We start from the raw sequence: 15,040 nt of genomic DNA, 5'->3' as shown, positions 1-15,040 counted from the left end.
TAATGATCTCCATGCAAAATACAGAGGTGCAGAATGCTCCAGAACAAAACAAAACAAAACAGCATTTCACTTTGTGAAAACCTGCAGCAATTCTGACCATTTACAGCAAATCAAGCAAGGCCATATAGGAGTCTGAAAGAAGCCTGAGGATTTCAGTGTCTTCAAACGCCAAAACTCTGAATTAATTTGTTAATAAGTCTTCTTTAGATGCTAAATGAGTTTGTTCACAATAGACCTTTGAGATTAGCATTTTAATAGGAGAATAAATAGTCATGGTAGTAATCTTATAAGCAGATATGAGTCAAGGCTTCTGCTCAAGTTGCAGTTTCACAACATCAGAAGGCAGTATACCTTTCAGAAAGGCAAAAATGGGACTAATGAAGTTAATATACTACAATGCAACCACTTAGATCTTTATTTATCTGACATTTACAAAACACTTAAGACATATTTACCCCATTAGTGAAGTACGTCTCTAAAACTTTCAGGCCACAGTCTATACGTTTTTCATCTGAAGATACCTCATATTCTGCCTAGGGGAATGGAACAGAAAATCAAGTTCTGTTTAGAGCTATTTCGCACTAGTGCCTTTGGTAGATAAAGTTTACCATAACACAGTGCTCCTAATATAAAAGAAACTGGAGGCTCTCATGCTTCAAAATATTCAAAATCTATTTAAAGATTTTTAGGCTACATAGTGAAATATGTGTGAAGAACAGTCAAGAAAAAAAGCTTACAGAATTTAACTTTTGGAAAGCATACAGAAACTAACAAAACAGTTACAGAAACTGCATCTTAGAGGTTAAATTAGATAAATTCCAATGAAGTAGTATTTATGCAGTATTGTAGGGCAGAATGATCCAGATGGGAAATAATTAAATAAAAGTACAATAATCAACTTTTTCTTCACTGCATTTTTTTTTCCCTACAGTCCTGCATAAAACTGGGATAAAACTACTACCTGAAAATAAGTGAGATCTAAAGCAAACCCTACTTCATTCTTTGAGAAAACTCAGGAGAGATACAAAACTTGTGAAGTTTTTGACTTAGTAATATATGGTACTGTGATGTAGGAAAAAACCACCTTGTGGAATACCATGTGTTTTGTAGAGCTTAATAAAGCCTCAGAACTACTGAAAAACTCCTGAAAAAGACCCCAAAGCAACAAACCATCAAACATTTACTAGTATCAAAAAACTCCAAGGACTACTTACTAATAGTAATTTCATGAAATAATAAAGAAACAGACATCAGTAGTTACAGCATTTATAGGTAACACAGAATCTGGGGAAACATTAGAAAAGAGCACTATCAAACAGCAACCAGTATTAGCTTTACTAGCTGGGCTAACACAACAAACTTTGCCTTTCCGTTGACATCACTGCCTCACAAACAAAAAAGAGCTTGAACAAGACTGCTGAAGTCCAGTCCAGAAAAAGAGATCAGGAACCATCTGTAAGAGATAGTAGGTATTTTATCTCACTTCCTTGATCAAGACAGCCTGCTACCTTTCCAATCATGAGAGTCACAAATTAGAGATTATTTTAGCTTTTAAGAGCTCTTGCTCTTCTTCAAGAGACTTGATTCCCAAGCATACTTCTTCACCATGACTTTTCAAATGGAAGTTAAAGAAAAAAAAAGAAAGTGGTAAATTGTGAAATCATCTCTTGCATCAGATTAGCTGAACTCTGCCAGTCTCCAATTCACAGAAGCACTGCAATCCACATAACACCATAGGTCGCATATTTCAAAATCTTCAGTTAATGTCAAACACAGTTACGTCTTAGAGAGAGTTTCACCTGAAAAAATGACATCTGTAAAGCAAAGACATACCTGCCTTATAGTCATGCCTAAGATTCTTCTTCATGCTGCCAAAGATTCTGCTACTCCCTGTCTAAGCTTCTAAGGATTAGAAATGTGTACAGAAGTTGTATCCATTAAGGGTACATCCACAGTTGTCAGAGGTCTCTCCATTGTGCAATGCTCATTAAAGACTCTGGCTTACATTCACTTCAGGATATTTAGCTCCACTGTTCTGGATTTCCATTCAATCTATTCTATGTCTGTTGTCAAATCAGCCTCTAGAATTTGGTGCTAGAACAGCTCCTAAGAGTCCTAATACTACATTGACAATTATAAGGCAGTTCTACTTATCTGACACAAAAGTTCCCTTTAACTGATCAAGTGCCTCAGTTTATAGTCCCATAAGGGGAAGGAAACTATGAAGTGGGGGGCACAGCAAGAATCCCATGTACTTCTTTACACCCTGCACCTTTCAGAGCCATTTTGCATTCTGATACTGTATTTTGGGACACATGTAGGCAGCAGCACTACCCTACTTCTACCTTTGTTGCTCATTTATTCCCTGAATATAAGAATGAAAAGGGAGGGGGGATGAGAAAAACTATTCTTTTGGCAGCAAGCTCAGTTTAAGACTGTATTTTACTGTGCTTGGATTAACTATGAAGGACAAAGAATAAAAAGTCTGAGCTATTATTCTCTTCTCATAAGGACTGCCATGTGCTTGCCTTATTTTCTCATTACTTTCCCCCTCCCCATGAGAAAGGGGGGGAAACCCATGAGTGTTTTGTCTGAAGACTTTTTACAAAACATGGCTGTGGGCACATTTCCTTCCTCCCCTCATTTTTTAGCACTAGATGTCAAGATGCAAATGTATCAAGACAAAACACTTCCTTTCCCCTTGGTCTCTAAAATCTGGTTTCTCTTCTTCCATAGATGGTTCTCTAAATTTTCATCTCCATTGTATTTTTTTTAATTAGCACACTCTGTCTAGCCTAAGGCTTCCATGCAAGTTGCAACATTTTCAAGTCTACGTTTAAAGCATTTTCAAGCATTTCATGTAATATTCCTTGTATGCACATCCTTTTAGGCTCAAGAAGTCAAGCAGCATGTCTCTCAAATTCTCTCTCATTTCCATCATAGCCAATTTTGTAGCTCTGACTGTACCAAGAAGCTTCTTCCCATCAGCTAGAAGATGTTCAGCCATTTCCAGGGGAGCAGGGCTTCATCATCATGCATAATGGCTATTTGGGAAAGGCAACAGTTTAATCTCCTCCTTTTCTCTCTCCTCCCCCCAGTTTTATATGCTGAGCAGGACACCATAAGGTATGGCATATCCCTTGGGTCACTGGGGTCAGCTGTCCCAGCTGTGTGCCCTCCCAACTCCCTGTGCACCCCCAGTCTACTTGCTGATGGGGTGGTGTAATGAGTTCAAAAGGCCTTGATGCTGTGTAATCACTGTTCAGCAATAACTTAACCATCCCTGTTATCAATGCCACTTTGGTCCAAAACCCAAAACATAGCACGACATGACCTTCAGTGTAGAAAAATTAACTCTATCCAGCCAAAACCAGCATAAAACACACAAAAGAAAATGTATAAGCTATTGCCTACTGATATCCACCTCCAATTGCTCACTGCTTACCACTGCATCCAGAAATTCAATGCATCTTTTTAGATCTGGTCTGGAATCACAGAACTGTCTGAAGAGAAGTCTTCCTATTGGCTGTTTGTCACAAAGCTGGTTATAGTCTCTTTCTGAGGAAGAAATAATAAGTAAATACCTTTATTTCTTTTTATCTTTGTCACAGCATGGTCCTTTACTCCCCTTTGAGACTAGGTCAGAAAAACATCACTAAAACCTGAAGTTTACATTAACGCATTTAGCAAAGATATCTAAAACATGTAATGATCCCAAAGAATAGTGAAACACTTCCAGCCGTATTTGTGTATTACAGACTATCACATTTATTAAAAACACATTGAATGACATGGTTAAATTTAATTCAATCCAGGCTGGGGGGTGGAAAACAACAATATTGTGAAATAGCAATTCCAAAGCAAACAAGATTGTTTGGAAAGAAAGAACACAAGATAGTAATATAAAATGTTAAATAATTATTACAAGACACTAAGAAGAAAAGGGAACTATGTGACCATGTCATTGAAATTACAACATGATTCCTTTTTGAAATTCATAGCTTTGTAAATTTATCCTTTAGGAGCAGTTTCCTTTAACAAACAAGGAGCTGTGAAACAGCTTTTATCTCCTCATAAATTCTCCATCACATTAAAAGTGGTAAATGCTAATGAGCATTCAGAAGCAAGACAGAATCCTTTCAGTTAACATCACCCAACTCTTATCCTTCCTTCTCAAGGAAATCAGACAGGTCATTCTGCAGGACACCTACCAATTGAGCATCTAATACCTTCACAGTGACTAACAGGTGGCAACTTCAGCATCTCTTTCCATTTTTTACTGCGCCCACTCCGTTTGCCTAGGAAAAAATACAGAGTAATGTAAAACACAGTGCTATATCATAGTAAAATTAAATATAACATTAATTAACAGCATAAAATCAGGACACTTCTGCACAGATCTGCTTTTCATGCCCAAAAGAAATCCAGCCATAAGGATACCCACACCACTAACAAACTTGAGACAGTATATATATGAAACACTAAAAAAGCGCAGAAAGTCTTTTGCAAGACAAATGTTTCACATTTTGGCTAAGCATACAGAACACCTTTTCTGTGTTCTGAGACAAGGCAAATATGTAGGTGTTCTGCAAATTACAAACAAACAGAAACATCAAAGATAGAAACAAAAAAATATTGAGAATTCTCTCTCAACTACGGTGAAGAACGGAACACATTAAGGTTGAGTAACAAAATACATAGAACAAACACATTTTCGAATAATCAGGTGGTACATAAATATTCTCTTTCTTTTTTCTTAAGGACAGTAGTAGTAATAAGAGTAGACCCCACTAATAAATGAGTGGGCATCGCTCAAATAGACAGCATCTACTGTAGACCATAGGTGGATACAGGACATCAGGGATAACTGAGCTGTTGTAGAACTCCAATATTTTCAATGCTTCAGGTTTCACAGCACTAGTATTAAACTGATTTTTAAAAAGCTACTACAGTATCTCCCCCATTGTTTCTCAAAAACTGTATGTGTGCTCCATTTTCTATTCAATTGGAATTTTAGCACATAACTTTGATCAGAAGCAGCCAATTCCATTTACAGAAGATAGGAGTACTTATCAAAAAGGCAGTGACAGATACAATAACAGATGAATATGTGTAATTGCAAAAGATTTCAGCAGAAAAGTGATTTCTGTGCTGCAAAATACTGTAGAAGATTTTACTAAATGATACACCCAGATGCATTTCCACATGAAAGAACAGTAGCAAAACTTCACAGAAACTTTCTAAGTGCACCAAAGCAGTACGTACCGTTAACCACAATGGGAGAGAAAGGAAGGGAGTTACCCCATGTAACCCGAATAGAAACTAAGCAGCAAACAGTACTCAAGTCTTTCAGTATTAAATCGTTAGGGAAAAAGGAACTAAACACCTTCATAATAATAAAATATGTTTTACAAACCCTCTTCACTCAAACATACAGGTTTTTGGAAAGTTCCGCAATTGCAGCCAGAGCAGTTTCAGCTTAGTGTATCCTAGCTCAGACCAAATTTACATGATCACCATTACAGGACCATGGAGGTCTCACTGTACTGCTGCAACAAAACATTCTGAACTCTAATATCACTAGAAAAATAAACAAATAAGGAATATAAACCCTTAAAAAGTTGGCTTGCAGGGATTTTTTTGAACTGATACCTACTTTCTAAAAAACTCCTCTTCTGCACTGTATTTCCTAATGAAGCTTAAGTCATTGACCTTCCAAAATGGTTCAGAATGCAAGTATTTGAAATCTGCTTCCCCCCCACACACTTCACGCAGCAGCAGCACTAATCATGAAGCTGGAACTACCCAGCATCATTAAAACAAACTCCAACTATTGCAGCAAAACATTTTTTATGTTACGAAGAAGTTGAATGTATGCTTGCAGAAAACCAAACCACACACACTTCTAGGAGAACTGGACAGAAATAAAAATCAAGCAATACTAACATAGCAAGCCTGTACACATTCATGGAATAGAAAAGGACTGGATATAGATTATGCAATCATGGAAAACCATGGACAGAAGCATCACCATAATTTTTAACCATGCAATTGAAAAAGACACTAAGCTGGAAGGTCTGCAGAAGTGGCGGGATTTTTCCTGTTAGAAACTGCTCAGAAAGACTCATTTGTGCATGACACAGTACAATCAGTACTGACCAAGAATGATAAACTGACCCAAACTCACACCACAATGCTGTTCAGCAAAAGCAAAACTACACTGTGATATACAGCAAGTATATCATCTTCTGAAGCACAAAGGGAATAAAACAAAACCAGACAGTAAACAAACCGAACAATAAATACGATCCAAAAAGAGACTCACTGGTGCATTATACACCAAGTCCAATACAAGAAACTCTGCTGTATTTTGCCCCATATATTTAGCCAGTTATTTAGGATGTGATCGTCACAAAGACACCACATGCTAGAATGTAACTGAATTCACCATCCTATAGAAGTCAATCAAGACTACACATAATTTATTAATATACACAAGAATCAAGTGATAGGAGTATCAACTAAATCAACATGCTTTCTCTTTTCCCTGAACTGACTGTTCTTGTATTTACAGCAAGCCCAGAGTGAGTCTGCATGTCCTAGTAACATAAAGAGAATGCATGACCTACATCATTTACAGATAAATCATCCATTTCTGGTAAAAGTTGTGGGAGGAGAACAATTTGCTTGTCATATTATTCCCTAATTGCAAAATCCCTTCCCATTTCTGAGGCAGTTTAAAAGAAGTATCAAATCGAATTATAATAGTTGTGGTTTATAAGTGTCTTAATATTGATTTCAGAGCTTCTATTCTGGATCCCATTCTAAAATACTTCAGATAAAATTCTTCCAGAAAGACCAACAGCTTACTTTGCAACAGAGTAGCAACAAAGCCATTAGATTAATCTGCTTTATGGTTGACCTACCTGGTTCAGATGAATTACCACTTTTGCCTCTTTCAGATGTAATTGCTGCCTAGAACAGTGTCCAACTTGAAGCCAGTCATCTTTTTACAAAGGGAAGGGTGGATGCAGCAATACACCATTACAGTGAGGAAACACTGCAATTACATTTTCAGGTACATGAGAACCTTACCTTTTTCTGCTCCCCAAATTACTTCTTAGAATTAGAATTTCAGCATTTGCCTCTTTACATGTTTTTGCTTCTTAAAAAGATACATACTCATTTGAGTTAGTCATTGTATTGGAATATGGTATGGACAAGACGTTTAGATGTTTTCATTTTTCAACTTTTTTTTCTTTTTAAACTCCAGAGAAATATTTTAAAAACTTACATAAGTCAAAGTGATTGGTTTTTTTATGAGTAAAAACACAATTAGTTGCACAAAAAGAAACTGCTGTGTCAAAACAAAGCAATCCGGTGGAGAAACAGATTTAGACAAATACTTTTGAGTCACCAGATGGGAATTCCACAGCCACAGTGGTCTTCTTTACAGGCAGGATTTGTAGCATGACTCTCACTGAGCACAGTGTTCACTGAACATTAGCAGTCAGTCTTCCTTGAGATAGAAAATTTGGACTGTCCTACAGAATGACAATAGGGAGAAGTATTGTACTTTCTGGCTAAGAAATGTACACAGTCTGTACGTGGTGAGATTCAGTGGCTGCTACACTGACATTGAAATCATGCCATTGAGTTGTTTAGGGACTTCCACGCTCCAGCTTTCTTGCCTGTAAAGGGCAAGGAACACACCTCTGTGCTTGAGAAGCATGCAGCTATGAAGCACTAGGGCTGCATGATTGCTACAACATCATTCTTGCAAAACTGATTCCACAAACCAGATTGTCAGATACCAACTGAGAAAGTCACACCAGACCACACCCAGATAAACTCTGAAAGCCTAAAACTGCAACAAGACAATGTCCTGCCATGTGCCTGTAACTGTATAAATCAATCGATTCAGTGAAAAACACAGAAGAATTGATGTGGAAGCTCCACATCATCTACACAGAGATGCATGAGAATAATCTGGGTACATACAATACATCTTTCCCACAGCAGAAAAAGTCACAGGCACGTTTCCTAAGAGATTTTAAATTTACTTGAATTCCTATGTTATTCTAATTAGAGACATTTTTTTTCAAACCACTCACAATAAGGATTAAAACCTTTCACTGAAAAATCAACACATTCCTGTTTAACTATGGCCTTATGCTACAAAGACATTTGTATACACTGCCCACTAAGTAACAAATTTTGCTGGTTTCCCCTTACTGTACTTCTTTGAGGGGTCTCTAATGTTTTTCATTGTGCAGGTCAGATGGATTTTTTGACATCTCAGTTCTTTGAAAAACAAGCCAGGTCACAGTTGAATAACTAGATTTAAGAGAGTGGCATCTACTTTATATGGAGAAAGATTTCTTTCCCCGCAAGTATGATACAAATAATCTGGTGGGCTCTCAGCAAGTTTGCCAGAAAGCTGAAAATTCAGGTTTCAGCACAAGGTAGGCACCAAACTCTTCAGCATTATAAAAGCCAAGGCATTTCTCAACACAGAAGCAAAAAAAAAACTAAGCAGCTCAATAAATAAATACATAAGAAATAACTATAGTTTACAGATTGTTATAGTATTTTTAAGATAATATTCCTCACATTCCTGGGTTCAGGTGCCTAGAGCTGGCCTTAAGCAAGGTTAACATTTGAGTCTTCTTGCTCACTGTCAGAATAGTAACCCTGTAAGCATTAAACCCCCAGGTATTTGTGAACATTTGTGCAGCTTGCTTATATGCACAATCCTTTATTGTTCCCACAGCTATAACCACTTGAACAACTGGTTCTTCCCATCAGTTCTATATACATTTCCAGTAATCATGTGCACATTTCGGAATGCTAGTGCATACATGCTGAACAGCTTATGCACTTCTTCGGAAATTAGGTCTGAAAGCCTTGTATAAACTCAAGTAAATGTAACTAATCTGAGCCACAATTTGTTAAACTAATCTTGAAGTCAAACAATGTAACATCTGCGTATACATTCCTTTTGCTACGTCTGCAACAACTTAATAAACAGGGTTTACTAGAGAAAACAAAACCAAAAACTCAACAGTAAGAAAACTCCAATTTTACAGACAACTCCTTAACAAGGATTTTTTTATCATGATGGTACATCAAGACTGGAACAGACAGAAAAGTAAAATTCCTTGGAGTAGATTGTGAAACCTCTACTTCAAATTGCCACGTTTGAAATAACCAAAGCACCAGTGTGTATCAATAAGTAGACCTCTAGTGTTGTGTTTATTTAGTAAACATAATTATTTAGATTCCAACATGCCCACATGCATTCTTCTTACAGTTCATTAAATAAAGGACAAAAAGGCAGACACTGTGCATAATTCTGTACAAAGACAGGAAGACATGTTTCCTGCCACAATGAGTTTACAGCAATTTAAAGCACAATGCAATAAGGGAGCACAACAGAACATAGGAGGCAAATAAGGGAAGAACAGACAAAAATAACAGCAACTGTGAAAATTCACAGCACACTTATGCTAAAATTCCTATTTGCTACTGGTGAATGGACTTTCTGGGTATGTGTGCGTCTTGGTTTCCTTCTTGTCCACACTCCTTAAATAATTCAAGATTTCAGTTCCATTTGATAGCAAAACTGCAGTGAGCTGTGCAATCTTCTTCGAATTTTCTTCCTAATTACAAATACATTACAGGATAACTGCTTATATATGGTCACTAATACCATACTGAATTATTACCTTATACTGCAAGCAAAAGTAGGAAGTATTTTGCTTGAAGAATTATGCCGGTTGGTTTTAAACCAGAAAGATAAAGCACACAATTTGCGTGGACTACTTATTTTTTTTGTGAAGAGTGCTACGCTCACATAACTTCAGTTCTGAAACAAGTATCTTCCAGCGTTTGCTTAAGTCAAACTGTCATCATTTTCTGTTACTGAAAGGTTCCTGCTAACTCCATCCTTGGGCTGCGCCTAACAATTATCAAATCTGCAGGAGCTTGCTGATCCATCTGAAAACCAATTTTGGGAAGAAAACCCCAACCCCAAAGCAACCAATGACATAGGGAAAAAACCTACCACAACAACCCACAACCCCCAGACTGGTTCATGGATTCAGCTAGAAACTGTCTGCAACCACAAGCTAGAACCAATACAATCAAGAGCTTGGGGGAAAGATTGCTTGAGGCATGATCTTAATTTAGCCTAAATCAATCATGACATAGAGGATATTATAAGCCTAACAGCAGACCCAGTTCTCATTCAAAGTGCTCCTGCCAGAGCAGTACAAATGAACTTCAAAGTGGATGCAAATAGACCAGGTATGTTTAAAACACACTCTTGGCATGGATCCTCAATTGGAGTAAACTGCCATTGACTTCAAAGGAACTAGATCTACCCTGTGGACATAATATTTGGAGACTCTTACTTTAGGCAATGAAAAAAAAGAAAGGCTCCTAACCAGTTTAAAACATACAGTGGTTAATTCCTTTCCTTCAAAACATCATAGACTATGTGTGGGATGCTGAAATTACTCTGGGGATTACATATACTTACTGGATTTCTTGAGAATCATTAAAATAACTATGAAAAACAGAAGATACAAATATAGAGAAAAGTGAATATAACAATAGACTGTTGTGAACTTTGATTTTTGCAAAATAATCAAGTTTGTATTTATTATTTGTCACCACTGATAAATTCTTCAATGTCTTTCAAGAGATACTCACTTCAAAGATATTTCTGCTGAGAGAAAATGTGTTAATTCCTCTGCTCTTATACAAAACTAGAGACACATTGCTGTATACTGTTTTTACACATAAAATTGTCTGTAAGTAAAAATCTGAGTAAAGAGATCATGAAGTCACAAGCTTTCACACCATCTATCTTAACACTATCACTTAGCACTTACCTGTTTTTCCATCTCAATTGCTGCACTTCAGTGCTCATAAGATCAACTTTGAGTTTGCTTTATAATGTCTTGTTTTTCTACTGAGTCACTTGTGTTTGTTCCATTGAGTTCACCTTAAGAGGAAGTTTTCCTTTCTCACATACTGGTTTCCCTCAAAAAGTACTATATGCACAGGAGGAAAGAGCTGGATTAGCACAGAAGGCCACTTATCCAAGGAAACTGAGATGAGGAATCCCAGAACACTTTGCACTACCATTTTCCCCAGAGGCAAATCCCTCCATGGACTGGTTAGTACAGCACAAGGAGGTCAGCTGGAAAAGTGAATGAGGAAAAAAAAAACTCCCAATATAGTTCCTGACTCCTTAATCTCTCATCCATGAAGTACCATGGGGTACTTTGTGTCATCACAGTATCTTCTAGTAGTGGATACATACAAGAGTCACATTATGAACAATCATGAACACCTACATGCACGGAGAACTGGCATTTGATTATTTATGAAGTTGCATTAAAAGAAGATAAGGAATCCTCACAGGTTTCCTTCTTCACAGAGATATTACAAGCTTTTATTGGAAAGAGACTTCTGTTAAGCTAATCCATTTTATGAAAAGGTTTGGAAAATCCTCTTAGAGAATAGCGTAAGACTAAACTTAAAGTTTTGAGAATTAGATGAACCTGGGCTTTGATCTTGCCTGAAAACCAGACCGGTGAACTCTTACAAGCTGGTGTTATCATCATGCAAATTTAATTAGAAGATTCACACCTCTAATGAAACAAATTAACAGTAAGACTATTAAGCAAGAAGATAGTTAGAAATAGCACTACCACTTTGTTTTTATTTTGTAGGAGAAGAAAGTTTCAATAAAAGATGCATTTTGCCTAAGCACGCTAGTTAGTTCCTGGCTTTCTAATTACATACTTCAAATTTAGTTTCTACATATCAAATCAGATTTCAATAGTAGACATGAACCTTGCTGTTCAAGGTGCGGTAACTCTGCACACCTACAAATGTAAAACCCAAATGATGTTCAAACCCCAACAATATTCACATCTAAAAGTACGAGTACATAAAATGAGAGGCAAATTATGAGTACAAATCTGGGATCAGAATTTTGACTGTTAGTTCTAGGTTATGTGCTCAGGTATGATTTGTTTAGACTTGGTGTTATTTACCAAGCATTTCTGTGTTCTCATTAAGCCTCTGCCATAGCAAAGGCTAGGTATGGCAGATGAGGACCAGTACACAATACCTTCAGTTCAGTTTTTACATTTGCAAAATGAAGATGTGATCTCTCTAGGGTTAAAAGACATTGTAAAATGCTTTCAAGAGTACAGACTTTTTCTACTCTCACCTTCATCATGAAGGACTCTCAAGTTACACTGAGACTGACCTATGCAAGCCATTATTAAGCCTATATCGATTTCTTTCAACATGCTCCTGAAAACTATAAAATAAGAGCACATTACCTTGCTTTCACAACTGAAATATTTTTCAGATCAACACCTTCTCTTACCCAATCTTCAGTATACTGAGGAATTGGAAAAAGGATTACTGATGCTACTCAGCCTATACTTGAAAATAAGTGAAGCTGCTATTTTATGGTGCCTTAGGATTTTGCCTTCTTCCATGAGACACAGTAATCATGAACTCTTCCATGCTATCCCACTTCTCCATACACAGTGAGATAACAGGAATGTGGGAATGAAAAGGCCAACTGAAAGTCAGCTCTTCTGTCTCAGTGTTGAGGCCCTTTTAGTAAAGAATATATTTCAGTAAAGTATCTACCTCACATACTAACTTTCCAAATTCCATCCCCTTGGAGTCTACTGGGAACATAAGAATAGAGCTGGGAGAGGGATTTTATGGAATGGTCCTGACAGATGGAATAAACCAGACATTCCCAGACCAGCCAGAGCATGCAACAGACAGAAAACACTTTCAAGGAGAGTTTTGAGAAATGCCATGTAAAAAGTACCCCATGTCCAGAAACTCAGACATGAAAAGGTAAAAGACTTTCTACCAGTTATCAATGGAGTTTTAGAGTTTCAAAGTCATAAATCAAATCTTTGCGCACACTTACACAAAAGAGCCCAGGCCAATTGCAGGAACAAAAGAGTAACAGCTTATTACCATTTCTTTTATAAGTTTCACATCAGGTACAACTGATCTTCACAGCAGCTGCTGTCAGACTTTCATTTAGTTCATTAAAATATCTTGTTTGGTCAGTTCTACCACTATAATTTATTTTAAACATAGTGAAACCTTAACTAAAGAGGCAACCTGGCATTAAGCAGCCACTTAAAAGCCTTTCCAGATTACCACTCCACTCTTTGTGGTGAGGGTTTGGGCACAGTAAAGTTCTGAGCCAGATTCCACTTTCCCTTCGTTTCTCAGATCACTTTAATGCAAACTCCAAATACAGGCAACACCACCACAGACATGTTACCGGCAGCGAAACCAGCCAAAACATGTCCTCTAGTTTGAGGTGGTCTTTTCAGCTAAGGTTGGGAAATGGCCCAAAATTGTGATCACTGTTCTGGTTTTTAAACCCCACTTCAAAGTAAAAAAAGCTGGTTTTCCTCTCTCGCTGCTTAAGGCAAATTTAACTGGATACACATATGGCGTAAGTGCCAAACCCATTTAGAGTTGGAGGAACTTGCAAAACATACAGGGGCAGATTCTGTTGTTCTTACTCACTTTAAACAGCTCCAGCTAAACTAATGGGACTTCTCAACACAATTAAGAAAAGTTAGATCCAATCCAAAAAGAATATGCACATTTCATAGTTGAAAAACAACTCTGCAAGGAGTACAGTGGTAATCTGGGGAGGCTTTCAAGTGGCCATTTAATGGACAGTTATAGACATGAAAAAGCAGCAAGACAATCTTATTCCAGGATCGCTTTTAAACAGTGATTTTCTGAACTTCATTATCTATCCAAAATGTTTGTTAGTTGGGGGAGAAACTTCAAGTCAAGATGTTCTGGGGAATCAAACTGGAAGTATTAACCTCATGGAATACAGCACAGTTTAATATCAGGTTAACATAAAACATTCAATTACAAAACACAGGTAGCATTCAACAGCTACGTTTTTCACAGGCAGCAACTTCAGCAAGATGGAGTGCAAGGTTCTTCCAGAGAAGATTTATGTCACTCATCCCTTATAGCCGTACGCATATATATTTGTAAAGAAACTAAGAACTCCAGATTAACGATCTTCTTAAAACATCCGGTAAAAACACCATGTGAATCGGGAGCCCGACGGCGAAGGAGGAAAGGTTTTATTGGTTTTTTTTTTTTCCTCCACAAGAAACAATGCAGTAACTCCAAATCCACCCCGCGGGAGGAGCGGGGCAGGTGCCTCAGGGCACTGCCCGGGACTCGCTGCCCGCCCCAGCGCCACGGGGACGGACCCTGCCACCGCCCCAGAGGGGCTCCGCGCCCCGCCCGGACGCCCCTTGCCCGGCAGGCTCTCCTCCCTTCCCACCCTCTCTTCCTCCATCACTTCCTCTCCCCCTTTCCTCGCCAGTCCCTTTCCCCCTCACCTCAGACCCTTTTCCTAACCCCCGGTACGTCTCCAGCCCGCCCCGCCTCGACCTCTCGCTTCTCCTCCCCCCTCGCCGCTCCCCCCCCACCTCCGCGGCTCTCACCCTCCCGGGCTTTCAGCAGCACCGTGTTGGCCACGATGTTCTCGATTTCCATGGTCGGGGGCTCCTTCTCCTCAGGGCAGCCGGAGTGGAGGCCGCCCCTACTGCCTCCTTCGCCCCCTCCTCCAGCCCCGCCACCGCCGCGACGCCAAGCCTCCGCTCATCCGGCCCCGCAGGACCTCAGCGCTGCGCTCGCCTCTTCCCCATCACCCGCTGCTCGCCCCGGCACCGGCCTCCCCCTCCCCGAGGGCGGAGGCAAGGAGCAGGCAGCAACCGCCCGCCCCGACCATGGCTCTACCGCCCTCCTCCGCCTGCCTTAGCCAGCTCCGCCTCTGCGCTGCTGGGCCACCTCCCCATCCCAATCCTCTAGAACTACAGCTCCCATTGGGCCTTGCGCGGCACCACAACGGTGCCCCCGGCGCACGCCGCGCTCTGCTTGCTGGGATATGTAGTGCATTAAACTCTTCCAGGCTTCCCCTCCCGGCACGTCCCAA

General features: G+C 39.0%; 1 protein-coding gene across 3 annotated transcripts in view; it reads right to left on the bottom strand.

The window, feature by feature from the left end:
* The window catches only part of GRK4 (G protein-coupled receptor kinase 4), a 37,102-nt gene extending 22,253 nt beyond the window's left edge, over positions 1-14,849 (bottom strand). Inside the window, exons 1-4 of one of the 3 annotated variants that reach the window (XR_009745947.1) lie at positions 14,550-14,849; positions 4,212-4,298; positions 3,446-3,558; positions 456-533 (exon numbers count right to left, since the gene is read on the bottom strand). Coding sequence is in view for 2 of the 3 variants with exons in the window: in XM_061467774.1 (XP_061323758.1) it covers positions 456-533; positions 3,446-3,558; positions 4,212-4,298; positions 14,550-14,601 (330 nt within the window). In the remaining variant the exon portion in view is untranslated. The remainder of the gene's footprint in view (positions 1-455; positions 534-3,445; positions 3,559-4,211; positions 4,299-14,549) is intronic. The other 2 variants (XM_061467774.1, XM_061467783.1) reach the window with 2 other exon arrangements.
* Between the last annotated feature and the right edge of the window lie 191 nt (positions 14,850-15,040).

This window comes from Pezoporus flaviventris, unplaced genomic scaffold, assembly GCF_033815535.1.
Source record: "Pezoporus flaviventris isolate CSIRO_AGI_PZ_B2104156 unplaced genomic scaffold, CSIRO_AGI_Pfla_v1 ptg000002l, whole genome shotgun sequence".
Taxonomy (NCBI): Eukaryota; Metazoa; Chordata; class Aves; order Psittaciformes; family Psittacidae; genus Pezoporus; species Pezoporus flaviventris.
Note: the sequence above shows the minus strand (reverse complement) of the source record. Positions and strands in the feature narration are given on the sequence as shown.